Source organism: Eleutherodactylus coqui, chromosome 5 (genome assembly GCF_035609145.1).
Source record: "Eleutherodactylus coqui strain aEleCoq1 chromosome 5, aEleCoq1.hap1, whole genome shotgun sequence".
Taxonomy (NCBI): Eukaryota; Metazoa; Chordata; class Amphibia; order Anura; family Eleutherodactylidae; genus Eleutherodactylus; species Eleutherodactylus coqui.
The window spans coordinates 33,500,022-33,527,909 of NC_089841.1; the positions used below are offsets into that span (position 1 = coordinate 33,500,022).

The 27,888-nt window shown below is 45.5% G+C and overlaps 2 protein-coding genes across 3 annotated transcripts in view; both read right to left on the reverse strand.

Annotated features, from left to right (window-relative positions):
- The window catches only part of LOC136629139 (oocyte zinc finger protein XlCOF6-like), a 913,937-nt gene that overhangs the window by 831,194 nt on the left and 54,855 nt on the right, over nt 1-27,888 (reverse strand). The window lies entirely within an intron of this gene.
- On the reverse strand, nt 188-26,890 carry LOC136629152 (oocyte zinc finger protein XlCOF22-like). The gene is made up of 7 exons (XM_066605305.1): nt 26,835-26,890; nt 4,393-4,540; nt 4,015-4,194; nt 3,809-3,932; nt 3,662-3,726; nt 3,061-3,163; nt 188-1,634 (listed from the first exon to the last, which is right to left on the reverse strand). Exons 2-7 carry the CDS (start codon nt 4,468-4,470, stop codon nt 304-306), a joined length of 1,881 nt encoding a protein of 626 aa, XP_066461402.1. The 5' UTR covers nt 4,471-4,540; nt 26,835-26,890; the 3' UTR covers nt 188-303.

Consider the following 27,888-nt stretch of genomic DNA (forward strand, 5'->3'; position numbering starts at 1 on the left):
GTGGCCGAGTATGCAGGCTCATCTATAGTTAACATCCAATGGTGAAAAATACCCAGAAAAAGTCCATTATTATTGTAGCATTTTAAGGAAAATGCTGTACATGAGGTCACCTTTTTGTTTTCTTGCACAATATGACAATTAGGTGAGTTTAAAAAAAGAAAATAGTCACTTTTTTGTGTGAATTCTTAGATGCTTTACTCAGAAATTTCCTACATTCTGAACATGAAAATGGCTTCTCTGATGTACAACAAGATTTGCGTTGCCAGTAAAACATTTCCCATAATCTGAACATGAAAATGGCTTCTATCTGGTATGAATTATCTTATGTGTAACAAGATTTTTTTTATTTGAAAAACACTTCCCACATTCTGAACATGAAAATGGCTTCACCCCTGTATGAGCTCTCTGATGTCTAACAAGCTGTGATTTCTGAGTAAAACATTTCCCACATTCTGAACATGAAAATGGCTTCTCTCCTGTGTGAATTCTCTGATGATCAACAAGACACGATTTATTTGAAACATACTTACCACATTCTGAACATGAAAATGGCTTCTCTCCTGTGTGACTTCTCAGATGTCTAACAAGATGTGATTTCTGCATAAAACATTTCTCACATTCTGAACATGAATAAGGCTTCTCCCCTGTGTGAGTTCTCTGATGTCTAACATGAAGTGATTTCTGAGTAAAACATTTCCCACATTCTGAACATGAAAATGGCTTTTCCCCTCTGTGATTTCTCTGATGTATAACAAGATCTGATTTCTGAGTAAAACATTTCTCACATTCTGAACATGAAAATGGCTTTTCCCCTGTGTGACTTCTCTGATGTAGAACTAGATATGTTTTTCTAGTAAAACATTTGCCACAATCTGAACATGAAAATGGCTTCTCTCCTGTGTGAATTCTCTCATGTACAACTAAATAGGCTTTGCTAGTAAAACATTTGCCACATTCTGAACATGAAAATGGCTTCTCTCCTGTGTGAGTTCTCTGATGTCTTACAAGATCTGATTTCTCAGTAAAACATTTCCCACATTCTGAACATGAGAATAGCTTCTCTCCTGTGTGACTTCTCTGATGTATAAAATATTCTGATTTATAAGTAAAACATTTCCCACATTCTGAACATGAGAACGGCTTCTCTCCTGCGTGACTTCTCTGATGTATAGCACAATTTGATTTCTGAGTAAAACATTTCCCACATTTTGAACATGAAAATGGCTTCTCCCCTGTGTGAGTTCTCTGATGTCTAACAAGATCTGATTTCTGAGTAAAACATTTCCCACATTCTGAACATGAGAATGTCTTCTCTACTGTGTGAGTTCTCTGATGTATAACAAGATCTGATTTCTTAGTAAAACATTTCTCACATTCTAAACATAGATACGGCTTCTCTCCTCTGTGAGCTCTTTGATGTTCTCGTCTTCTATGACTTTTCTTCTGCTCATCAGTCTGTGATGAATCAGAAAATGGAACCAGCATAAGAGGATCAGATGATGGATCGCTGCTGTAAAGTGCTGAGGGCATTTCTGAGATAATGGCAAGTTCTTCAAATGTATCTTGTCCGCTATTATCATCTGCCTTAAAATCTGCAGACATCATATGCCACTTTGACCTCCCGGTACCATCATCTGCCAAGAACAAAGCTGATTTTACCATTATTGAACATAAGTAAAAATAATTTTGATATTTTAGAACAATTTTTAAATTACAAGTCACATAGTGAAATTCAATTAAATTACAATCTAGCAATAGACCTCAGACTGAGGACCAGTAGATCACGATGTTCAAAGTGGGGGGGAAACTGCCCTTGCTTACATCTTGGGCTGTTCTCTGGATCACTGCAGTCATCATAACTTATTTAGGGCCTCTACCCATGTACAGCAATCACTACAGCAGGACAAAAACTGCACTCACCCCCAATTAACACTACATTGCATACACCGGATTCCAGCTACTGCCACCATTATGTGGTCCTTTCTACTCTAAACACAAATTGGTAATCTAGCCACATACTTGTTCACCATCACAAGGGAGAGAGTGCCATCCTACCATTCATCTACAGTGGTGGTGCAACAGTAGCATTCCATGGGCAGATAATGAATTGATTGCGACATCCCCATGTCATTAAAGGGGTTCAGACAGTCCTCCCTTTCACTAGTCAGAGAAACAGCATCGCTCAATAACTTCTTAAGGGCAGTGTTGCAGTATCATCAGCCCTTGGCTCGTCTTTAAAGAGAGTCTCCATTTTGCAACTTATCAGGCGCAGCCCAGCCCATTGGAGCAGATCTGTAGGAGAACTACTTGATCTTCACCTGCTAAATCTAACTTCTTTTTGGATGTTATTTCCCCAAACACACTTATAATATTGCTAGCATATTAAATGGTTCCAACCAAATATACCATGTCCATCAAAACAAGCTCTCTTTCCTAGCATTATATTAATCTTTCCTGCTTGCAGTGAGATTTGTTATATGATAATGATGATCCAGCATCCAGGTTGCTTCCTTCCAGTCCCTGGAGAGAATCATCCCTGACACTCATAGCACCAACCTTCCATCCTCCAAGGAATCTTCTGTTATCCCGGTCTATGTCTCCACAATCTGGATTCTAGGAGTCTAAGAGGAGCTAAATGGTTCCTTAGTTCTAAAATTGGGGAGATACTCTTCTCTCAATAGTACTGACAGCAAATGATGAAGGAATCGGCCTCGTTCACATAGATATATTATATATCCAGACTACAGATGGATTTTACACTCATGTTTTATATTTCAAAACTTTTACTCTTCTAAATAACAGATACAATACAGAAGATAATAGCATCATTATTATGATGCGGTGCCCATAATTACACCGATATTATAGATGCTCCTCATGTGTTATCGCCTATAACGGTACCACATTTCAGCCACATTTAGTTTGTATTCCGGCCGAATGGGGGAACATCCAGCGAAAACTGACAGATCACAGAGCTTATAAATCTACATAACTATCAGCAGCTGCTGACCGAGGAGAATCTGTGACTCTTCTCAGCTGTAGTTAGTGGTTACTACTCACCTGGACGGTTACCTGTAGGAATTCTCTCTTTACACCATTGATCGCCCCTTACAATTGTCTCTGTAGTATTAATATTGGTCAGATCTTCATCCTGATACAAAAGCTGTGAGACAAATTTTGTAAGTCAGCAGACGGTTGGAGAAGTCGTGTGAAGTGATCATTAATCATCGTGAGAACCCAAAATGACCTGACAGGAGTAGATATCTGAGCTGCATAGCTGCAGTTCTAGAAGCTGGACATATATATTAGATGGTGGCTCAATGACCCCTCAGGAACCTCATACACATGTATATCCGGCATGGCTAGACACAATGCACGTTGTCTCAGTGGAGGAGATTAGCGTCTACCAGACACATCCGCTTTTTGTCTTGGGGGACATAAAGGAGCAGATAGATAGAAATCCAACCTGTTGGCTTCTTATTTCCACCAGCAGTCTCCACCACCAGAAAACTGGGAGAAGATCCAGACAACATGTAATGTCTCTGGTCAGCGGTAATCCTGCCATCTCCACCGGCCTCATCACACAAGGAGAAGACATCTAATAAGACTGAAGACAAGAGCTTCACAGCCTTCTACAGATCAGAGGGACATCTCCATCTACCTGTTGGTCCTGTGGAAGAAGAGGACAGGGACATCTCTCTGGTGGGCTTCTCTTACTGGATGGAACTGCAAGAAACACAGACAGACACTGAAGTCATTCTTTACATACAGATAATAAAGTCCCCATGTATTTAGTCCTGTCTATTACCTGGTGATGGGAGCGACTGGCGGGTCTCCATCATGGCATCCTTGTACAGATCCTTGTGTCCTTCTAAATACTCCCACTCCTCCATGGAGAAATAGACAGCGACATCCTGACACCTTATAGGAACCTGACAACACAATACACAGTCATTACCCAGAAGCCTCCAGTGCTGTTACTGTATAATGTTCCAGCATTCCCTGAGGGGTCACCTCTCCAGTCAGCAGCTCAATCATCTTATTGGTGAGTTCTAGAATCTTCTGTACATTGATGTCATCATGTATTAGGGGGTGAGGTGGGGGTCCCGTGATTGGGCTCAGATGCCTTCCCCATCCATCAGAAACAGAGGCCTGACAGCCATCACTAGAGGTCTTCTTCACTATTGTGTAATCCTGTATATGGAGAGACAGTGATAAATATTACTACAGACATTTTCAGAGTCCATCAACTTTCCAATCATATCATCTGGAAGTACTATAGATAAGAATGATGTAATGTGACATCATCAGAATCTCTCCCCTCCCCAGTGACATCATCTGTCATTACCATAGATAAAAATGATGTATTATGACATCATCAGAATCTCTCACCTCCCCAGTAAACTGGAAGATGATCTCTAAGCTTAGACTTAATATACTCTCCGCCATCTTGTTCCTGTCTTTCTCCATCCTTGACGGGTTTATCAGGGAAATTCTCTTATGTAGTGAAGGACACCAGAGGATCCTCTACTGTGGGGACCTGAGTGGACAGAAAGATGATCCAATATAAAAAACACAGAAATCCAATGCAAAAAATACATTTACTGGAAAGAATAAGTGGAAACATTGGAGGAACTAGTAAGACAGAGACAACAGATCAACCATGTAGCAACGTCTTTATGTCACTCATGTAACAAGGCCGCATTATGGTACGTGCTGATACACTTGACCACTGCTGACCAATCGCTGGACTCAGATTACTGGCATGAAAGTATTTAGATTGGTACCTCTTCCTCCTCCTCCTGCAACAACATGTCATTGTCCTTGAGAACGTGTAGCGTCTGTTCCAGCAGGCAGACAACAGGGATGGTTATACTGATCCCTACATCATCACCACTGACCGTTTTAGTAGTTTCCTCAAAAGCAGGCTGAAATGGTGCACACATCTTTGATCTGCAGCCACTCCACAGACGTCAAGTGACCAAACTTCATACAGCGCCTGCTAACGGCATACGACCAAAAAAGAAAAGCCCACGGCACTCACAAAGCAACCCACAGAATGAATTCTAGTGGGGGGAGGGAAAAAGAGACTATAAAAAGTCAAAAAAATGCAAAGCCACCGTAGGGGTTATGGACATGAGCCCCTTTAAGCACACAATGAAAAAGACATAAAGAGGGCGGCAAGCATAAACTGATGCAAAAATTGTTTTTAAAGGAACATTTTTAATGTTTCAGAGTTTTGAAAGTAGGCCTAAAATGCTAACAGCGTACAGCATCCGGTACTCCGTGATCATTCTCTGCTGCTGGTTTAGCCTCTGCAACACATGGAACGTGGAATCCCACCATGTAGGCACATCACAGATGAGGCGTTTTATTGGTAGCCCCAACAGTCACTGCTAGTCTGCCAGAGAAGAATCAACTAGATGTGAATGCCAAAAAAGAAAGGAAGAAGAGGAAGAGAAGGTTGAAGAGGGGGCAAACACAGATAAATGTCTTTTGGTGTACCTTGAAATGAGGGTCACCTCTTTTGGATTTATGCACCACCTCCAGGACATTGACCCAGTGTGTTAAGGATATGTAACACCCCTGGCCATGCCAGACCATGTGTTCATGATTAGATGCACCCTGCTAATGACAGCATTCTTCAACACCAGACACTCATTATCACCCACATGGCGGTGCAGGGCAAGGACAGCTTTACTGTCATGTCCGCTTCATGCGTGCAATAACTAAAACCCCCAAAAAATCTCTTTGGCAAACTACCAAAAACATTAGTTATACATGGTAAAAAAAATAAACAAGGAGGAAAACTTTCCCTACTAGGCACTGGATGGTGACAGTCCCTGCCTAATAGTGAATGACCCGCCCTGATAAGGACGCATACATCCTCGTTCCTTGGCCACTCACTAATCCTGCAACCAATAACAAATACCACTGTGCAAAAAAACAACACCAGAAACTTGTCTTATGAGTTGCTGGATGAATCATAGAAGCTGATCCAGCAAAGTTCACCTAAACCGACAGAAGGAGACTACAAAAATTGAACAGCACAGAACCAAGGCAAGGTGGAAATAAAATCCCTCTCTAATTCCCCTCAGGTGTACTCCAACAGCAAAATACACCTATGACAACTCCCACCAGTGTTAAAGGATATAAATGGAAAGAAATCCAAAACAACCAGCAAAGTCAAACTCAAACCAACACAACGGTGCCTCCCCTTCTAGAAGGGCCCTCCAGAGTACGAGGATTATATCTATAATAGCTCTTTGTGAGATGGTCTGCATTAACATCTGTGGCCAGAACACACATCTGGCCAATTACTCTTCAATGAAACCAAGTACTGTAATGTGTTTCTCACACAACTGATCTCAAATTGAAGATCTCCACCAACCTCCACTGGGGCAGGAGTTAACTAACCATTCCCTGAATCGACATACTGTTTTAATAACGATTTGTGAAACACATTGGCTATCCTCAAAGAGTTAGGAATCTGAAATGTAAAGGAAAGCGCATTAATCCTTTCTATGATTTTGAACGGAATAATAAATCGCGGATCAAGTTTGAGAGACTGTTACTTGAGTTTAATGTTCTTGGTAGACAGCCAGATCCTGTCTCCCACCAAGAAGTCAACCCTAACAGGATGCCTGCAATCAACTATCCACTTGTAATTACATAAGCCCTCTTCAGATTTCTCTGGACCTCCTCCCAAATCATCTTAATGTTAAAGGAAAACTCATTTTCCTCTGGCACCTCTAAAAGTGCTTTAGTAAACGGGGCAAAACAAGCGTGAAATCCAAAGTTACATAAAGCTGTTGATGTGCGTGTAGGCTCCAAAAACCTACTATAAAGTGCACACTCTGACAAAGGCAACAATTCTGACCATTTCTCCTGATTATCTAATCTGTTCCTCCAGAACAGGGTAAAATGAGAAATAGTGGGGTAGCCAGTGTAACTAGCGATCCGGGTCCAAGCAAAGGGAATGGAGGTCGACCAGGGGGTGGGGTTAGTACAGTTAGAACTGACAGATCAGCCATAAGTACGAATAGCAACAAAACGAATTTAAAAAACAAAAAAATGATATAAATTGTATGACCACGAGTCTGATTGGTAAAGTGGGTGAGCTTGAAGCGAGAATGACTGATGAAAACTATGATATAGTCGGAATTACGGAAACATGGCTTGATGATAAGTGTGATTGGGCGGTGAATTTGCAGGGGTACAATCTCTTCAGAAGAGACCGAAGGAACCAGAAAGGGGGAGGGGTATGTCTGTACGTCAAATCGAACTTGAAGCCGAGGCTACGGGAGGATATAGTGGTAGGAGACGAACAGGTGAAATCTCTGTGGGTAGAAATACAGGGAGGAAAAAATAACAAAATCTTGATAGGGGTCTTCTATAGACCACCAAAAGCAACAGAAGAAACTGAAAACTTACTACTAAGGCAGATAGAAGAGGTGTCAAAGCGCAACAAAGTAATTATCATGGGGGACTTTAATTATCCAGATATAACATGGGAGAAGGAAACCTGCAAATCACACAGGGGTGATAAGTTCTTGAGAGTAATTAAAGACAATTACCTGAACCAACTTGTGCAGGAACCAACAAGAGGGAGGGCCATTCTGGACCTAGTACTAACCAACAAACCGGAACGTATAAAGGGGGTGCAGGTTGAGGGGCACTTGGGGAACAGTGACCACAATATAATCAACTTCCAGCTGTCAATCACTAGGAAGCCTTATCAAGGAGCGACAAACAAACTAAACTTTAGTAAAGCAAAATTTGATGAGCTTAGAACTACTATCGGTAACATTAATTGGGACAACATCCTCAAAAATGCCAGTACAGAGGACAAATGGGAGGAGTTTAAAAGGATCCTAATCACCTCATGTGATCCTAATCACCTCATGTGAGCAGTTCATTCCCTTTAAAAATAAAAGAAACTCAACTAAAAGGAAACCAATGTGGCTCGACAAGACGGTAAGAGGGGCAATAAACGAAAAAAAGAAAGCGTTCAAACTACTAAAGCAACAAGGCAGCGAAGAAGCGCTAAAATCATACAGGGAAAAAAACAAAATATGAAAAGATATGATCAAAACTGCCAAGGAGGAAGCAGAAATACGGATCGCCAAAGAGAGCAAAAACAACCCGAAGCTATTTTTCAACTATATCAACAGCAAAAGGATTTGCAGGGAGAGCGCTGGCCCTTTAAAAAACAATGCAGGAGAAATCATTGATGATGACAAAGGGAAAGCAAATCTACTAAACAGTTTCTTCTCAAGTGTATTCACAAACGAAAAGGAAATGCCACACGAGATGCAGGGGAATAAAACGAACCCCTCACAAAATATCTCATACCTAACGCAGGAGGAGGTGCGGAAGCGTCTAAAGAAAACTAAAATTGATAAATCGCCGGGCCCAGATGGATTACACCCAAGGATACTAAGGGAACTAAGTGACGAGATAGCTAGGTCGCTATACCTAATATTTCTGGACACTATCAAGACCGGTGTAGTACCATTGGATTGGCGCATTGCCAACGTGGTTCCAATTTACAAAAAAGGGAGCAAACGTGAGCCTGGTAACTACAGGCCAGTAAGTCTCACTTCAGTAACGGGAAAAATTTTCGAGGGGATTCTGAGAGACACCATCGATGAGTACCTTAAGGAGAATAAGGGAATAACTCCTCACCAGCATGGATTCATGAAGGGTCGCTCATGTCAGACAAATCTGATCAGTTTCTACGATGAAGTAAGCTCTAAGCTGGACCAGGGAGAATCTATTGATCTTGTATATCTGGACTTCTCTAAAGCCTTTGACACCGTGCCACATAATAGGTTAATATACAAAATGAGGCAGCTCGGACTGGGCGAAAACGTTTGTAAGTGGGTAAAAAATTGGCTCAATGATAGAAAGCAGAGGGTGGTAATAAATGGTTCGTACTCTGATTGGACAACAGTCGCTAGCGGGGTGCCACAGGGTTCAGTACTAGGCCCCACTCTGTTCAACATATTTATCAATGACCTGATAGAGGGGCTGCACAGCAAAATATCAATATTTGCAGATGACACAAAATTATACAATATAATTAATGGAACGGAGGACAACGTGCGGCTACAAACGGACCTGGATAAGCTGGGGGCTTGGGCAGGAAAATGGCAAATGAAGTTCAATGTTGAAAAATGTAAGACTATGCACATGGGCAGGAGAAACGGATGTCACAAATATTCACTTAATGGGGTATCGCTGGGGAAAAGTGATATGGAAAAGGATCTGGGGGTATTAGTGGATAATAGACTAAACTGGTGTAACCAATGCCAGTCAGCTGCTGCAAAGGCAAATAAAGTCTTGGGATGCATTAAAAGAGGTATAGGGGTGAAGGACGAGAACATTATCCTTCCATTATATAAGGCATTTGTCAGGCCTCACATGGAATACTGCGTACAATTCTGGTCACCGGTGCTCAGGAAAGATGTCACAGTGCTTGAGGGGGTCCAAACAAGGGCAACTAAACTAATAAATGGAATGACAGGACTGGAATACCCAGAGAGGCTATCCAAATTGGGACTATTTACTCTAGAAAAAAGAAGGTTAAAAGGGGCTGTTCCGCGCCGAAACGTTTTTTGTTTTTTTTCAATAGCCCCCTCGTTCGGCGCAAGACAGACCCGATGCAAGGGTAAAAAAAAACAAACCGTCCAGTACTTACCCGAATCCCCGCGCTCCCGCGACTTCTTACTTACCTTAGTAAGATGGCCGCCGGGATCTTCACCCACGATGCACTGCAGGTCTTCTCCCATGGTCTTCTCCAGCTCTGTGCGCTCCATTGCCGATTCCAGCCTCCTGATTGGCTGGAATCGGCACACGTGACGGGGCGGAGCTACAAGGAGCAGCTCTCCGGCACGAGCGGCCCCATTCGGAAGGGAGAAGACCGGACTGCGCAAGCGCGTCTAATCAGGCAATTAGACGCTGAAATTAGACGGCACCATGGAGACGGGGACGCTAGCAACGGAACAGGTAAGTGAATAACTTCTGTATGGCTCATAATTAATGCACGATGTACATTACAAAGTGCATTAATATGGCCATACAGAAGTGCTGAACCCCACTTGCTTTCGCGGGACAACCCCTTTAAGAGGCGATCAAATAACCATGTATAAGTACATGAGGGGACAATACAAGGATCTCTCCCGTGATCTGTTTACACCCAGGACCATGACGGTAACAAGAGGACATCCGCTACGATTAGAGGAAAGTAGGTTTCATCACCAACATAGAAGGGGATTCTTTACTGTAAGAGCAGTTAGACTGTGGAACTCTCTACCAGAGGAAGTGGTGATGGCAAAATCCTTAGAGGAGTTTAAAAGGGGACTTGATGTCTTTCTGGAGAAGAAGGATATTATAGGTTATAAATCTTAGGTTAAGTGTCAATCCGGGTATACAGGCAGGTAGGAACTATTAGGGGTTGATCCAGGGAACAATCTGATTGCCATTAGGGAGTCGGGAAGGAATTTTTTCCCCAAAAGGGCTAATTGGCTTCTGGCCTTGGGGTTTTTTGCCTTCCTCTGGATCAACACAGTAGGATAGACAGGCTGGACTAGATGGACATTCATTCAGCCTTACATACTATGTTACTATGTAATTTCAGGGACATCGCTGACACTACTACACCTTCAGAGAGAATGTGCACCGGAGATCCTTCTGAAACTGCCAGAATCATGCTCCTGGACAATGCATCCACTTTGACGTTTTTACTTCAAATTAGGTACATGACCATAAAGTTGAAACGTGAAAAGAACAATGACCACCGCGCCTGACTCAGAAGTATTTAGTTGACTCTAGGTAGTTTAAGCTTTTGTGTTCAGTAATCACCATCACATTATTTTGTGCCCCTATGAGATGATGCCACTCCTCAAAGGCCAACAGTTCTCTGTCCTCTATATCATAATTTTAGATAATTCTACTGTAGAGAACTTTCCAAAAAAAGGCCCTGACCCAAAGTCCAAGGCTTTCACTTCCCTACAAAATGTCTTCAGCAAAACCGGAGCTGTTGCAAAAAACTTTTCAACGTCTGAAAAAAATGTAATATGTAATGCTTTGGGAGACCATTTAGATGGAAAACAACCCTTCCTGCTCATGTCTGTCAGAGTTTTAATTACTCAAGAAAATCCTCAAATAAACTTACAATAATAATTAGCGAATCCCAAAAATCTCTTAAGAGCTTTACCATTTTCTGCTCTCACCATGCCTTGCACTGCCTGATCCATCCTGAAACCCTTCGGACAATCATACGAAGCAGCAAAGAAACCTCTTGAACTGTGAAAAAACATATTTCTATTTCTTTCCAACTAAGTTCCAATTCTCGCACAGTGCCCGAAGTACATGACGAACATGTGAAACATGAGACTCATAATCTGGAGAAAATATTAAGAATATTGTCCAGATACACTAGTACAAAGTGACCAATAAACTTATGCAGAACTTCATTTATCGAGGCCTGAAATAGAGCAGGCACATTAGTCAGACTAAAAGGCATAACCAAGTTTTCAAAGTGTCCCTTTCGGCGTTAACCCCTTGAGTGGCACGCCCGGAAAATTTCCGGGACGAGCTCCACTGCTCATAGCAACATAGCCCGGAAGATTTCCGGGCTATGTATCACTATGGGAGCTGCAGAGCACAATGCCACAAGCTGTGACAGTGTGCTCTGCCTGCACTGACCCACAGAGAACAAAGCAAGGGCTTTGAAAAACCAGCAGAAGATATTGCCGATATGTCGGCAATCTCCTGCTTTGTTTACAGGTTGCCATAGAGACCATCGGCTTGTCAGAAGCAAGCCGATGGTCTCTGTGGCAGGGAGAGCTGGTTGTTAGCTGTCAGAGGACAGCTAGGTACCAGCTCTTGCAGCAGAGATCAGAGAAAACCTCCGATCTCTGCTGTGTTAACCCCTTACATGCTGCAGTCTATGTGACTGCAGCATGTAAAGGGCTGTCACTGCAGCATGTAAAGGGCTGTCACCATCGGACCCCCGGAATGTGATCAGGGGTCCTGATGGGTCCCTGTGGAAGTCCCCTAAAGGGACAAAAAAAAATTTTTTTTTTTTAAAGTTAAAAAATTATAAAAAAAAAAAATAAAAACACTTGTCTCCCTTTACTTTGTAAAAAAATCAAAAATACAATCACACATGTGGTATCCATGCGTCGTAATGACCCAGAGAAGGAAGTTAATGCATTATTTAACCCCTTAATGACATGGCCCCTTTTTTTCTTTTTTCCCCATTTCTGTTTTTCCTCCCTCCTGTTTAAAAAAAATCACAACTTGTCCCGTAAAAAAACAAGCCCTTATATGGCCATGTCAATGGAAAAATGAAAAAGTTATGGCTCATGAGACGCAACTGCAAAATTAGTTGAAATTCAATGATTAGACCATTTTAAAAAACCTGCGGTGGGCACGACAGGGTGGTAGGAAACCCACCACTCAAGGGGTTAATAGCAATTTTCCATTCATCCCCCCCTCCTTGACCCGAATTCAATTATAAGCACCACATAAATCCAACTGTGTTGGCGGTTCTGGGAACACTTTCTTCCTAAATATTCTGATATAGGTTTATATGTTTCTTTATTTTCTGGCTCTGCTGGGAGTGGTATTAGATGAGATATGCTTGGCCTAACCTGTGGGTAATTTGTCTGGACTTTTTAGCTTGGCCTGGTGCTTAGCTCAAGTGCTGTTTCATTTTCCGTCTTTCTTTGGCTTTGGTGGAAGTCAGAGCTAAGAGCTGGATGTTCTGTTTGCATGAGTCTTCTCAAAGCTAAGTACAGTGGTTATTATCTTTTGCATCTGGTTTGCGGTGGTTTTCTTGAATCCCACATAGCATCAGCTAGTGGCCTAGGTACATGGTCAAGTTCATCCTTCTCAGAGTGGATTACTTGTGTATAGACAGGTCCCTTCTTTGGATTAGGTTATTTAGAGAGTGTTTTCTTTGCTGTGGTTGTCTGTATTCTTTATCACTTTTTCATGAGTACTTCAGGATATTGATCCAGTGTGTCCGGTCTGGAAGCGACACCAAGTTAGTAAACCAACGGACACCCCTTAACTGACTAAAAAGATCTGGGATAAGTGGCAATGGGTATGGGTTTCGCTTGGAAATTTTTTTTAACTCCCTGAAATCTAAACAAAGTCACAACCCCCCATCCTTTTTCTTAACGAAGAATAAAAACTGTGGCCCATAGAGAGTAAGAAGGACAAATATGCCCCTTTTTCAGACTTTCCTTGATATAGTCCTTACGGGACTGTCTTTCAGGAACCCTTAGATTGTACATTTGGCTTTTGGGTAACTTACAGTCTGGGATAAGCTCAATTGAACAATTCCCTTCCCTATGAGGTAGAAAACTGTCCACTCCCTTCTCAGAAAAGACGTTTGCAAACTCCTGTATGAAGTCAGATAATTCAACCACCTGAACCATAGACACCTTTTATGGATATAGTCTTGACTAAAAGAAGGATTCCATTTAATATTATAACGCCTTTTCCTAATCCACCACCGGGTTATGCAACCGCAACCAAGGAAAGCCCAGCATCGCTTGTGCCGGGAGGGACTCTATGACATTCAATGCAATAGTCTTGGTGTGAAAGCAACCGATTTTAAGACATATATCCTGGACAAAATATTCCAAAACTTTCTGTGACAAGGGAGTGGTGTCAATAGCAGACATTGACATTTGGTGCTCCAGTGCTCTTACACATGGGCGTAACTTAGGCCCACTCTCACACACATACCACTTTTTAATGCTATTAGTGCAGCGCCCCGCTAACCGCGGTACAACACTCCAATGAATTTTTATGGGTTACTCAGACCTGAGCTTGAAAGCGGTGTTTTTAACGCTGTGATTTATGAGAGCCATCTGTTCTATTTTTGCATTTTTGTGTTTTTTTTCCTCTTCACCGATCACAATGATGGGGTGCATTAAAAAGGGCTATACCATGGTGTCTGCAGCCTATGAGATCCTCAGGGAGATACAGAGTAATCCTCAGCAATAAAGCAGAAGAGAATCCTCAGATCTCAATGTAGCATTATGGCCTTCACATGGGAAGAGTAGTTGTGTCCCTGCCCATCCCGGTCAGTCCATGATGCAGATCGGCTGCTGTCCACTTGCCTCTAGAGGAAGCAACATGCCACTTATATGGCCGTCAAATATGACATCAGATGGCTCCTGCTTATCACATGACTAGTAATTATTAGATAATTTAAGTACCAGTGTAGTAGAAATGATGATTAAATAGCATAAAATGTCTATTTATTTGTATAAACTAGATGTATTACACAGCTGTAGTTACACAGCTGTAGTAATATGACTCTGTAGAGGCTAATAGTGGCATTGTTTTATTATGGTAATGACATGATGAACGATGTGTGCTATAACATTAGTCCAATGTAAAGTTTCAATGCAGCCTCTCTAGGGTTAAATTACAAAGGTATGCAGTTAAACTGGAAAGTATATCTTGGGCATCTCTCCAGCCCTCCCCCCCTCCCTCAACTTCTGAGACAAAGGAACTGGTCTTTGCTTGACGACATAGTGAAGGGACAAAGGCTAGTTTGTACACAGGGCCTGGGGAGGAAGGGGGGGGGGGTGAGGGAGGAGATTCTAAATAGCTCAACCAATAACAATTAATATACACTACGTACGTCATATGCTATAAGCCCATAAAGGGCAGGTATAATGTATTTTAATAAAAGAAGGCTCTGGTATAAACGCCCCAGAGCTGATTGAGATTCCAGACTGATAATTGTGTCAGAGTGGTTTTCTTTCACGCCATACTATATAATTAGGTAGCTACAGAATACTACATGCGCGTCACACACACACCACAGACAGGTCTGCTACACGCTCAAACACACCACACACAGCTCTGCTACATTCACGTGGCACACTCAGCCCCGCTGCTTAGGCGCGGCACACTCAGCCCCGCTGCTTAGGCGCGGCACACTCAGCCCCGCTGCTTAGGCGCGGCACACTCAGCCCCGCTGCTTAGGCGCGGCACACTCAGCCCCGCTACTGATGCGCGGCACACTCAGCCCCGCTACTTAGGCGCGGCACACTCAGCCCCGCTACTTAGGCGCGGCACACTCAGCCCCGCTACTTAGGCGCGGCACACTCAGCCCCGCTACTGAGGCGCGGCACACTCAGCCCCGCTACTGAGGCGCGGCACACTCAGCCCCGCTACTGAGGCGCGGCACACTCAGCCCCGCTACTGAGGCGCGGCACACTCAGCCCCGCTACTGAGGCGCGGCACACTCAGCCCCGCTACTGAGGCGCGGCACACTCAGCCCCGCTACTGAGGCGCGGCACACTCAGCCCCGCTACTGAGGCGCGGCACACTCAGCCCCGCTACTGAGGCGCGGCACACTCAGCCCCGCTACTGAGGCGCGGCACACTCAGCTCTACTACATATACACATAACACACCGCACTGCTCTGCTACATATGCGTGTCACACACACCACACAGTTCTGCTACATATGCGCGTAACACGCACAGCTCTGCTACATATGCACGCCACACACACACACACACACTACACCGCTATGCTGCATATTCGCTCCACACAGGAGCTTTGCTACATACAGTGTTCATTGGCCTCTGCAGGTTTATAATCTGTGATGATGTCAACATCATGTGATCATCAGGGGTGGAATTGAATGCGTTGACTTATCACATGGCTGTGACATCATCACAGGTCCTGTCAGCACACAGCTGCTGTCTGGCTCTGCATGTTTTAACAAAGTGATGTCACTGCCATGTGTCAGAGGTGGAGCTATGAGCCGGTGACTGATCACATGACAGTGACATCATCACAGGCCCTGTCAGCCCATGGCTGCTGTCAGGCTCTGCATGTTTTTATGCTTGAGGACCTACGAAGACGTCACCATCATGTGATCAGGGGCGGAGCATGTAACACACTCACGGACAAGTGGTCATTAGCACTTTGATCAGCCAGACTTAAATAATTAAAGTCCCTTCCGGCCATCCTGCTCCCATTACAAATAATGGAGATAGAACAATAGCTCTGCAGCGCCACCTATTCAAAGGCTGCTTTGCTGCAAGCCAATGTTAGACTATTTATACAAGCTTCTAACATTGACATGCAGGAAAGCTCCCATTACATATACACAAGACTGGTGTGCCTGAATAAAGGTGTTTGCTGCTGTTCATTCTGCTGACCAATCATGTGACTTAGATGGATTAACCCTTTGCAATCCAATTTTGGATTCGGGGGTTTCTAGGTGGCTTTGCAATCCAATTTTGGATTCGGGGGTTTCTAGGTGGCTTTATCTTTCTGCCATTATACAATGGCGCCGTCTGCTGGCTAGAGCCAGTATTGCAGTATGGGACATGCTGGAGAGGCCCCCGACAACAGAGCGGTCATAAATATACAGTAAGAATACCCTGCCGTGGACGTCTTCCGACATCGGAGCTGTACAGCCTTCAATCAGAATGTCTTCAGACGTCAGACAGTGGATTGGAAAGGGTTAACAGCATTTGCAACAGTGAGGATGTAAAGCATAAATCCCCACACAGTAGCCATTTTCATGGAGACACTATCTGTCCGGGCAGCCATACATGTATATACCATTCACTCCGGTCACCTTATATATCTTTACAAAACAAAGTTCCACCGGTCTCACACGGGCGTATTGTCATTGCGCGTCACGTATAGGTTAGGTAAGCAACCCCAAAAGATGAGCTTATATCAATGTACCCCAATACAAAGCTGGCCTAGTTACTCTAATAAACCATGTAAAAGTCCGGCCTTCGTACAAACAGTGGGGCCGAACCGTCTTACGATGAAATATCCACCGAGTTTCCTTCTATAACATTCCCCTTGCGTATTGGTAATCTCACGACCTCCGAAGCAAAACACTTAATGGATGGTGGATCAGTCACAGATGCATAAATGCACCACCGCAGTCGGCAAATACATTTATAGACCCAACTCTTATGTACTGACAAGCTTTGCATTGGCCACATTAACCCCTTCAGTGGCAGGTTTATTACCATGTCATGCCTGACAGGCCAGGTTTTCTAAATGAGTCAACGATGCAATTTAATCTTGCAAGTATTTATTAGGGAATACAACAATCACATTGCAACATTTTTTTGTAATAAAAGAATACATTATAATAATTTTGGAAAATATAAATAAAAACCCCGGAAGATTTCAGATGACAGCTCAGTGTGCTGCACATATCAGCAGTAGAGCTGTCCGCGGAAATCTTTACCGGGTTTAACTGCCTGGTCAGTGCAGCAAGCACCGGAGATTTTCTGGGCGTGCCACTAAAGGGGTTAAATGACATGATAGACGGCTATTTCTTATATTTAAGAACTGTATTGAGACTGAGGTGTGGTACCGCTGGATTTCCACATGGCCAATGTGGTTCCAATATACAAAACATGGTCACAAGAGAGCCTGGTAACTACAGGCTGGTAAGTCTCACTACAATAATTAGAAAAACATTCGAGAGGTTTCTGAGAGATGCCATACTTAAATACATCAAGGAAAACAACGGTATAACTCCTCACCAGCATGGGTTCATGAGGGAGTCGATCATATCAGGCCAATCTGATTAGCTTCTACAATTAAGCAAGTCCTATGCTGGACCCGAGAGTGTCAGTTGATCTCGTGGGTGAAAACGTGTGTATCTGGGTAAAAAACTGGCTCAGAGATAGAAAGCAGAGGGTGGTAATAAATGGGTCATACTCTGATTGGGCTACCGCTGCTAGTGCGGTACTACAGGGTTCAGTATTGGGACCCATTCTGTTCAATATATTTATTTATTATGACCTGATAGAGGGACTGCACAGTAAATATCGATATTTGCAGATGATACAAAATTATCAAATTAATGTACAGCTGCAAACATACCTAGATAAGCTGTGCTTTGGGCAGAAAAAGGCAAATGAAGTTCAACATTGATAAATGTAAGGCAGTGTACATGCTCAGGAGGAACGGATGTCACCAATATACACTAAATGGGGTACTGCTAGGGGAAAGGGATATAGAAACAGAACTGGAGGTGCCTGTAGACTTACCTGGAGCAATCAATGCCAGTCAGCTGCTGCAAAAGCTAATAAAGTCTTGGGGTGCATTAAAAGAGGTATAGGGGCGAAGGATGAGAACATTATCCTCCCACTATATAAGGCACTTGTCAGGCCCCACATGGAATACTGTGTTCAGTTCTGGTCACCGGAGCTCAGGAAAGATGTTGCAGTACTAGAGGGGGTTCAAAGGAGGGCAACTAAACTAATACATGGAATGACGGGACTGGAATACCCAGAGAGGTTATCAAAATTGGGATTCTTCCCCTGGAAAAAAGACGGTTAAGGGGCAGCCAAATAACTATGTATAAATACATGAGGGGACAATACAAGGATCTCTCCCATGATCTGTTTATACCCAGGACTACGACGGTAACAAGAGGGCATCCGCTATGTCTAGAGACATTTCATCAGGGGGTAGTAGCTGTCACACAAGATGCGCAGCCCCAGATGCCGCGTACAGTGGGACATACACAGAGGAGTCCCAGGCTTCATTTGCCTACTCAGAGTGGAAGCTGCAGGAGCCCATCAGGATATAGAGGCTATAGGGGCACCCGGCAGGGGTAGCCCCCAGGGTAGTGCAGGGATGCAGGCTCCCCTCTCCTCCCCTCCCCTGTCCCAATTTTCTCACTGTTGGCTGCTATTGCATCAGCTACAATCAGAGCTCAGGACTCCCAGCCGCCCTCTTCTGTTGCATACCCTGCCTCCCCCTGCATTGGTAAAAATTCAATCCCGGGCTTCAGGCCCGTTTAAAGCATGCCCACCATTTAGGCCACGCCCCCTTACCTGTGCAGGGGGCCTGGCCTAGTGTGTTGGAGAAGGTGGGGGGCTGTTTTCTAGCTTTTTCCTATCACCTCCTGGTGCTGCTAGTCTTCCAGGCTCATTCTCCCGGGACTCCATCTGCTGGTCCACAGTGGGTAAGACTGCCATTCGCAACACAAATGAACCCATTGTTCTTAGCCAGTGGTAGTTGTTTCTAGACTTCCTACTACCATTATGTCACTGGCATTTGAGGGAGCTGACGCTATACCTGGTCTCCCCACTTATTATGCTTGCAAGCGCTGTCAGAAGCAGTTCTCCCGTGGCCATGTAACCCCGCTTTGGAAACCCTGCATCCCTCCGTGGCAGCCGCCCCTGTGACCCCTTGCTCCGATTTAGATTCTGCGCGTGCAGTTTCTCATCTGCAACCCATACCCGGCTATACCCTTCGCGCAGTTTCACTCACAGGGTATCGTCTCCTCTCATACTCCAGGGTCAGTCGTTCCTCTTCCTCCACAAGAGGGTGATCACCACTGACACCAGCCTACCAGGCTGCGGGGTAAGGGGACACTCACTCTTCACACGATCCAGGGCCTGTGGTCTGCTGCGAAAGCATATCTCCCAATAAATGTCCTGGAGCGGCGGGCAATTTATCTGTCATTTCTCAGCTTTGCTCCTTGATTACAAGTCCACCCACCCACTCTGGCTCCAGATGGACAACACAATCGCCATTGCATATATCAACTGACAAACAGAACCTGCAGTACTCAGGCGATAGCAGAGGCAGCCTGCATCCTTACCTGGGCCGAGGTCAAAGTGCCGGCAGTGTACATACCCGGAGTGGACAATTGGGTCGCTGACTACCTGAGCAGTATGTCGGTAGATCTAGGGGAGTGGGGACTTCATCTAGACGTCTGTCAACAAATTTGTCATAGTTAGGGACGGCCATACATGGACCTCATTGCCTTGAGGCTCAACTGCAAGATCTCGCGGTTCGCATCGAGGTCCCAGGACCCTCGGGCCTTAGCAGTGGATGCCCGGGCTTCCAGTTCCCATACCTATCCCCAATGTTACACAGGGTCATCAAGAAGATAAAAAGGGAATGCATTCCGGGGCTGCTTATCGCTCCAGATTGGACGCGTCAGGCATGGTACGCTGAGTTAATGGATCGACTCGTCCACGTGCCGTAGCATCTCCTGTTCCACAAGGATCCATTTGACAGTCTGCAAGTTGAATCCGTGGTTCTGAGAGACTGAGGATTCACAGATCTGGTTATCCGCACCACGATTAAGTCGCACAAACAGTCTTCTTCAAAGCTCTAACATCGCGTGCTGAGAGCCCGAGGATTCACAGATCCGGTTATCCACAGCATGATTAGGTCACACAAACAGTCTTCTTCAAAGCTCTACCATCACGTCTGGAGGCACTTCTTTACCTGGTGCAAATGTCAATTCAGGCATCCCATGCCGTTCTTACTTCCAAGGATCCTCACCTTTTTGCAGGCTGGGTTAGAGTTGGAACTCAGTCTCAGCTCCCTTCAGATACAAGTGTCAGCACTTACCATCTTGTTCCAGAGACCACTGGCTACTATTCCATCAGCCCACACCTTCATACAGAGGGCCATGCATATGGTTCCACCATACCGTTCACCTCTCCAGGTGTTAGATCTCAATTTGGTATTTGATGCTCTACAGCGACATTCTTTGAACCCCTTGCGGAAGTGTTGCCTCGTATGATGAGCATCAAGGTGATATTCCTGGTGGCCATCACCTCCATTCGTAGGGTCTTAGAAATTGGTGTCACTCTCAGCCATACCACCTTTTGTGATTTGTCATCAGGAAAAAAGGGGTTCTTCGTCCAAATCCTTCCTTTTTGCCAAAGGTGGTTTCGGCCTTCCACCTCAATGAAGACATAGAGTTGCCCTCCTATTGTCCACATCTGGTGCATTGCACGGAGAGGGCTCTTCACAAGCTCGATCTTGTCCGAGCTCTGAGAATTTACTTGGTGCAGACAGCCTTGTACCGGCATTCTGACACCCAGTTTGTGCTTCCCAAGGGAGCACATCATGGTCAAGCCGCCTCCAAGGGCACAATTTCATGCTGGATTCGTTCGACGGTGGCTGAAGCCTATCGGGCCAACGGCCAGACTCCCCCCTTGCGAATGAGTGCTCACTCGACCAGGGTTGTGGGAGCATCATGGGCAGTGCATCATGGAGTGTCAGCCAGGCAGGTGTGTAAGGTCCTCTATACACACCTTCACCGAAATTTTACAGGGTGCATGTGGCGGCATCGGCTGATGCCGTCCTCAGCCACAAGGTTCTTCAATCCGCTGTGGTATGATAGTAGCCACATGTTAAATTACCCACCCAAGGGGACTGCTTGTGTACGTCCCACTGTATTCTATATCCCCAATATTCCTGACAAGAAAATGCGATTTTTTACTTACCATAAAATCCTTTTCTTGACCAGGATATCAGGGATACAGCGCCATATCCTTATTGTTATGTGGCTCCCAGTTGGAGCCCTTGGTTCTCAGATTTCACATGAGGTTACTAGTATCATTCTGTTTTGTACCGTGGTATTGTATTTCACGTTTGTGTTTCACGGCTTCTGGTTGTGCTTCTCTGCTAGTACTTCTACCACTGCTTGCTTACAAATTGACTTTCCCCAGCAGGCAGGAAGGAGTATAGCTGATGGGAGGAGTCAACTTTGTTCAAGCTTTATGTCGCCTCCTAGTGGCAGCCACTATCCACTGTATCCTGTACCCCTGATATCCTGGTCAAGAAAAGGATTTTACGGTCAGTAAAAAATATCATTTTTTAGAGCGCTATGATCTTGCAGGTTATAGACATTACATCAGAAAACTTGTTGATCACGGAATCTTCTAACTGCTGGTCTTGGAGTTGAAAAGGGATGTTTTCCCCCAAAATGGGGTAAATTGGCTTCTGTCTCATCGGGAATTTTTTGCCTTTCTCTGGATCAACAAAGGTGGTGGAAACAGGTTGAACTGGATGGACATCTGTCTTTTTTTGGCCAACATACTGTGTTACTGCTGCTTCTATTCAGCCATGAATTGGCCGGAATTGGGGGTTCAAAAGGCTATGTACTAAAAGGTCACCTATATATCTAGCCTTTCTGCAATATTAATGGGGTTGTCCCGCGAAACAAAGTGGGGTTATACACTTCTGTATGGCCATATTAATGCACTTTATAATGTACATTGTGCATTAATTATGAGCCATACAGAAGTTATTCACTTACCTGTTCCGTTGCTGGCGTCCCCGTCTCCATGGAGCCGTCTAATTTTCAGCGTCTAATCGCCCGATTAGACGTGCTAAGCGCAGTCCGGTCTTCTCCGTGTTGAATGGGGCCGCTCGTGCCGGAGAGCTGCTCCTCGTAGCTCCGCCCCGTCACGTGTGCCGATTCCAGCCAATCAGGAGGCTGGAATCGGCAATGGACCGCACAGAAGACCTGCGGTCCACCGAGGGTGAAGATCCCGGCGGCCATCTTCGCAAGGTAAGTAAGAAGTCACCGGAGCGCGGGGATTCGGGTAAGTACTATCCGTTTTTTTTTTTTCAACACATGCATCGGGTTTGTCTCGCGCCAAACGGGGGGGGGGGGGGGGGGCTATTGAAAAAAAAAAAAAACCGTTTCGGCGCGGGACAACCCCTTTAATGGATGGCAGGTCTGTTATGACATCCAATAATTCAGGGTCAGTTTTCAAAAGGAGCCAATATTTATGAAGAAGGTCTCGAACCAAATCGGAAGCTGAGTCAAAAGGTACTGAACAGTCGCGCCACCTCATTCGGGGCCTCATGTGCCGCAGAGTGCTAAGGCAGCAGAAATGCAGTTCTAAGCTCTCACTCATGAACTGGAGGTTGTGAGTTCAATCGCCGCATGGTTTAGGTAGCCGGCTCAAGGTCCACTCAGCCTTCCATCCTTCTGAGGTTGTTAAAATGAGCACCCAGCTTGGTGGGAGGTAATTAATAAAATTGCTTGAAAGCATTGCTGAATAATTTGGCGCTATACAAATAACAATATTTCCTCTTTTACCCCCGGAGGATAATAACCCCCTTCTAGAGAGGTCTGGCAGTAATGCAACCTTCATCTATGTAGCCTGATGGATCTGCTCTCTGCTTAAGTCGCCCTTTGAAGTCTCTTGCCTCCTGTTTCAATGCCGTGGCTCAGCCAAGTCATATATCCCACCTCCACGACGCGATAGTTATAATTGCTTTATCGAGCGCTGTATTGATTGTTTCCTTGAGAGCTGCTCAGCCAATCATAGCCATTGTATCGTGGAGGTGGGATTTATGAATTGGCTGAGCTGCGGCCTCCATTCTCAGGAGCCTTAGTTACTGCTTTATATGTAGTCCGGCAGGAATGACATCATCACTCCCAACACATTTCCAGTGGCTTTCGGAACAGTCAGTGGCAATCTGGCTCAGTAGGGGATTTGAGCAGGTGTCAGGGAGGGCTTATCACAGGGGGCAGGGCGCAGTGCCACACTGGGGTGGGGTCTAAATCATAGGAAGGAGTTTTACCTCTAGGTTTTGGCCCAGAGGGGATGTATCAGCTGCTCCTACTCCCATCCTCTTGTCCTGGGAGCTGCCTCTGTTCTCAGGAGCCACCAGGGACCGAATGGAGTGAAATGCCCCAGCCCCGGCTCTGCACATGACCCTAGGTAAGGAGCACACTGCATCTCTGTTATTTTTGCCATATCGCCCATTGTTTTCAACAACAGCCATGTTAAAACAATGGGAATACAATGTGATCTCCTCGCAGGGGGATTCCTTGAGCCCCGCGGGGATGCAAGTCTGTGTCCGTGTGAAAAAGCATCACAATCCGGGGTTTCCACATGGATTGTGAGGGTGATATCGCCCTCACCAGTGTGAAGGAGCCTTGGCTCTCCCTAGAGGTGGTGTTGGCTGAAGCACAACCGCGCCACTAGACTTATCATAGGGACTTTGACCTCGCCTGGCAGGTCACTCAATTTTTATGATTTTCCAGGACTTGTGAGGATGACGTCAAAATCATCCAGCAAAGGTCACGCAAAGGGGTCACAGCGTGGTGCAAGAAGAAGCCTGGAGGCCTTTTCGTATAAGGCCTCATGTCCACGGGGAAAATCAGATCCGCTGCGGATTTGTAACGCGGATTTGGGCTGCGGATGCACTGTAATTGTCTTTTATTTTTCATGCGAGAGATCAATTGAGCCATGTGCTCTATGAGCTCTATGTGCTCTATGAGCTCTATGTGCTCTATGAGCTCTATGTGCTCTATGAGCTCTATGTGCTCTATGTGCTCCCGCACGCGTGATCCGCAGTAAAATGGAGCATGTCCTTTTTTTTTCATGCTCCAGAAATTTTTTAATTATCATCCGCGGGTATTTATCTACCCGCGGGTGGTCAATGCATTCCTATGGGGCGCGGATCCGCGTGCAGGAAAAACGCTGCGGAGTTTAATTCTTATTTTCCCCATGGACATGAGGCCTTAGATGTTCTCCAGCAGAATGTTCTGACAGATAAATGTCTTCCACCCATTTAAATAAATGGAATCTTTATGTGGAACCCCGAGTCCCTTTAGGTGAGATTAGAGCTGAGCGCGCGTACTCGGCCACGCCCCTTTTTCGCCCGAGTACCGCGATTTTCGAGTACTTCCGTACTCGGGCGAAAAGATTCGGGGGGCGCCGTGGGTGAGTGGGGGGGAGAAGGAAAGAGAGAGGGCTCCCCCGTTACCCCCCCGCGCCGCCACGCCTCCCCCCGCCCCCTGGCGACCCCCGAATCTTTTCACCCGAGTACTGAAGTACTCGAAAATCGCGGTGCTCGATCAAGTAATTACTCGAAACGAGTAGGTTCGCTCATCTCTAGGTGAGATTGAACTCCGCTTTAGGGCTTACTCACACAAATGATATTCTCGTGCGCGTTTTGAGCGGCGCAGTGGGCACAATACTCACGGGAATATGAAATCCATTGTTTTAGAAGGATTCATTCACACAAGCGTTTTTTTTTTTGTTTGCTTGCTTTTAGGTAAAAAAAAATACAGCATGTTCTACTTTGGTTTTCTTTTGGAACGCCTCGCCCATTGTTTTCCATGGAACTTTAACCCCTTAGTGACCAAGCCTGTTTGCACCTTAATGACGCAGCCAAATTTTGGAAATCTGACACGTGTCCTTTAACAGAATAGATAAAGGTAAAGGCTTTGCATATCCCACTGATTCTCACAATGTTCTCATATTGTACTTCATTTAGGTGGTAAGATAGGTGAAGTGGGAAGTTTGATAGAATTTGTGATTAAAAGGGCCAAAATTGGGATTTTTTTTTTTTACATTTTCAACCGCAATATATCAAACATACTGTACAATATTTTGATACAATATAGATTTCCATCTATTTACTTTATTCTGGAAGCACATTTGGAAAAATGTTTAACCATTTAGGAAACGTATACATTTTACATTAGCCCTTTAAATTTTGAGGAACATTTTGTTTTCCTGCACCAAGCCAAGATTGCAAAAGGCTCATAATAGTCAGAATGATAGATACCCCAAAAATGAACCCCATTTAAAAAAAAATACACCCCATAATATATTCATTGAGGTGTCAGGAGTATTTTGACCCCACAGTTTTTTTTCAGGAGTTAATGCAATTTAAAGGAGGAAATATAAAATTTCATTGCGCCAATCTGTCATTTTAAAGACACGTTTTATTTCTATAGTGCACATAAAAATCAAGTTTGCACCAGAAAATACATACCCCTGTTTGTCCTGTGTTCAGAAATATACCCATTGTGGCCCTTATCTTATGTCCGTATGCACTACGGGGCCCGAACCAACGGGGCCGGTGGCTTTCAGAACTGACATTTTGCTTGAAGGTGTTTCAGGCCCCATTGCCCACTTGTAGAGCCCTTGAGCGGCCAAAACAACAGAGAACCCCAACAAATGACCCATCTTGAAAACCAGACCCCTTAATGAATTCATCTAGGGGTGTACTGTGTATTCTGAAAAAAATTGACTCCCTAAAAAGATCCCCCCCCCCCCCCAACCCTTTTTTTGGCTTTCCCTAAATGTTAGATAATATTAATAATGTAAACGGTGGGGTCTGTCCGCAGACGATTGGTAATTACAGGGGCTGGTTGGGATGGGCACATGGGGCAATAAATTGGGTATCCCTCCTCCTCCCATGCTTGCTGCAAACCCAACACTTTTTGGGGGTTATTTCTTGCCCTCAGCGGCAGAGATGGGGTGTAGGAAGTGGCGCTCTGTGAGGCTTCGTAATCTTGCTGCGGTGCGGCGGTCTCACACAGAAGGCGCTTAACAAGCTGCTCCTAGAACTGCTGCGGGTGTGATGTGCTGCAGCTGCAATAATCTGCGACGGCGATGTGCTGCGGGTGCGAAGTGCTGCGGGTGCGAAGTGCTGCGGGGTGAAGTGCTGCGGGTGCGATGTGCTGCGGGGTGATGTGCTGCGGGTGCGATGTGCTGCGGGTGCGATGTGCTGCTTCCAGTGAAGTCCGTGATGTTTTCTCGCCGCGAGGAGGACGATCCCCCAGAAGTCATGTGATGCGGTTATTAATCATCGCCGTGTAAACCGCCCGCTGACAAGTGCGATATCGGCCGCCGCTGTGACTCTTCCACAGAGACCCCCAGGCAGGCTGAGCCCCCGGGGGGCGCTGTCCTAGATTCCTGCACCCCCAGAAGAGATCTGAACTAACGGATGGCAGAGATAATGATGGAAGGAGGATGGCTGATCATAGATGGAGCCATAGGAGACCACCGGGTCCCGGACCCTCCTGCCGGGGGGTTGGCGTCTCCTGCAGTGGGGACTGTCCCTGTGTAATAGGATTGTCCCTCTCTCTAAGCCCCCGACTCACAGAGGCTAAAGGACAGATTACTGGGCGACTAGGATTCTCAGGCCCAAACTCTGCCGGTCCGGAAGGGGTTAATCATCCCCTCCCCCTCAGCGATCTGAAAAAGGTTAATCCTCCACGCCACCACTGACCTGATATGAAGGGATACTCAGCTCGCCACTTGCACAGCAGCAACTCCTTCCAGGACCTGTGAAGATGTCATCACCATGTGATCAGTCACATGTGGGGGAGGAGTCAAGGATCACATGACCAGAGGGTACTCTGCTTAGAGTATGCAGGATTCTGCTGTGCTGGTTGTGATCCCTGCTAGGGGAGCTGAAGGGATCAGAATGGATGGAGTAGAGCTGTGTGTGATGTGTGGGGATCAGGATAGATGGAGTAGAGCTGTGTGTGATGTGTGAGGGGTCAGGATGGATGGAGTAGAGCTGTGTGTGATGTGTGGGGGATCAGGATGGATGGAGTAGAGCTGTGTGTGTGATGTGTGGGGGATCAGGATGGATGGAGTAGAGCTGTGTGTGTGATGTGTGGGGGGTCAGGATGGATGGAGTAGAGCTGTGTGTGTGATGTGTGAGGGGTCAGGATGGATGGAGTAGAGCTGTGTGTGTGATGTGTGGGGATCAGGATGGATGGAGTAGAGCTGTGTGTGTGATGTGTGGGGGATCAGGATGGATGGAGTAGAGCTGTGTGTGTGATGTGTGGGGATCAGGATGGATGGAGTAGAGCTGTGTGTGTGATGTGTGGGGATCAGGATGGAGGGAGTAGAGCTGTGTGTGTGATGTGTGGGGATCAGGATGGATGGAGTAGAGCTGTGTGTGTGACGTGTGGGGGATCAGGATGGATGGAGTAGAGCTGTGTGTGTGATGTGTGGGGATCAGGATGGATGGAGTAGAGCTGTGTTTGTGATGTGTGGGGGATCAGGATGGATGGAGTAGAGCTGTGTGTGTGATGTGTGGGGATCAGGATGGATGGAGTAGAGCTGTGTGTGTGATGTGTGGGGATCAGGATGGATGGAGTAGAGCTGTGTGTGTGACGTGTGGGGGATCAGGATGGATGGAGTAGAGCTGTGTGTGTGATGTGTGGGGGATCAGGATGGATGGAGTAGAGCTGTGTGTCTGATGTGTGGGGGATCAGGATGGATGGAGTAGAGCTGTGTGTGTGTGATGTGTGGGGTCAGGATGGATGGAG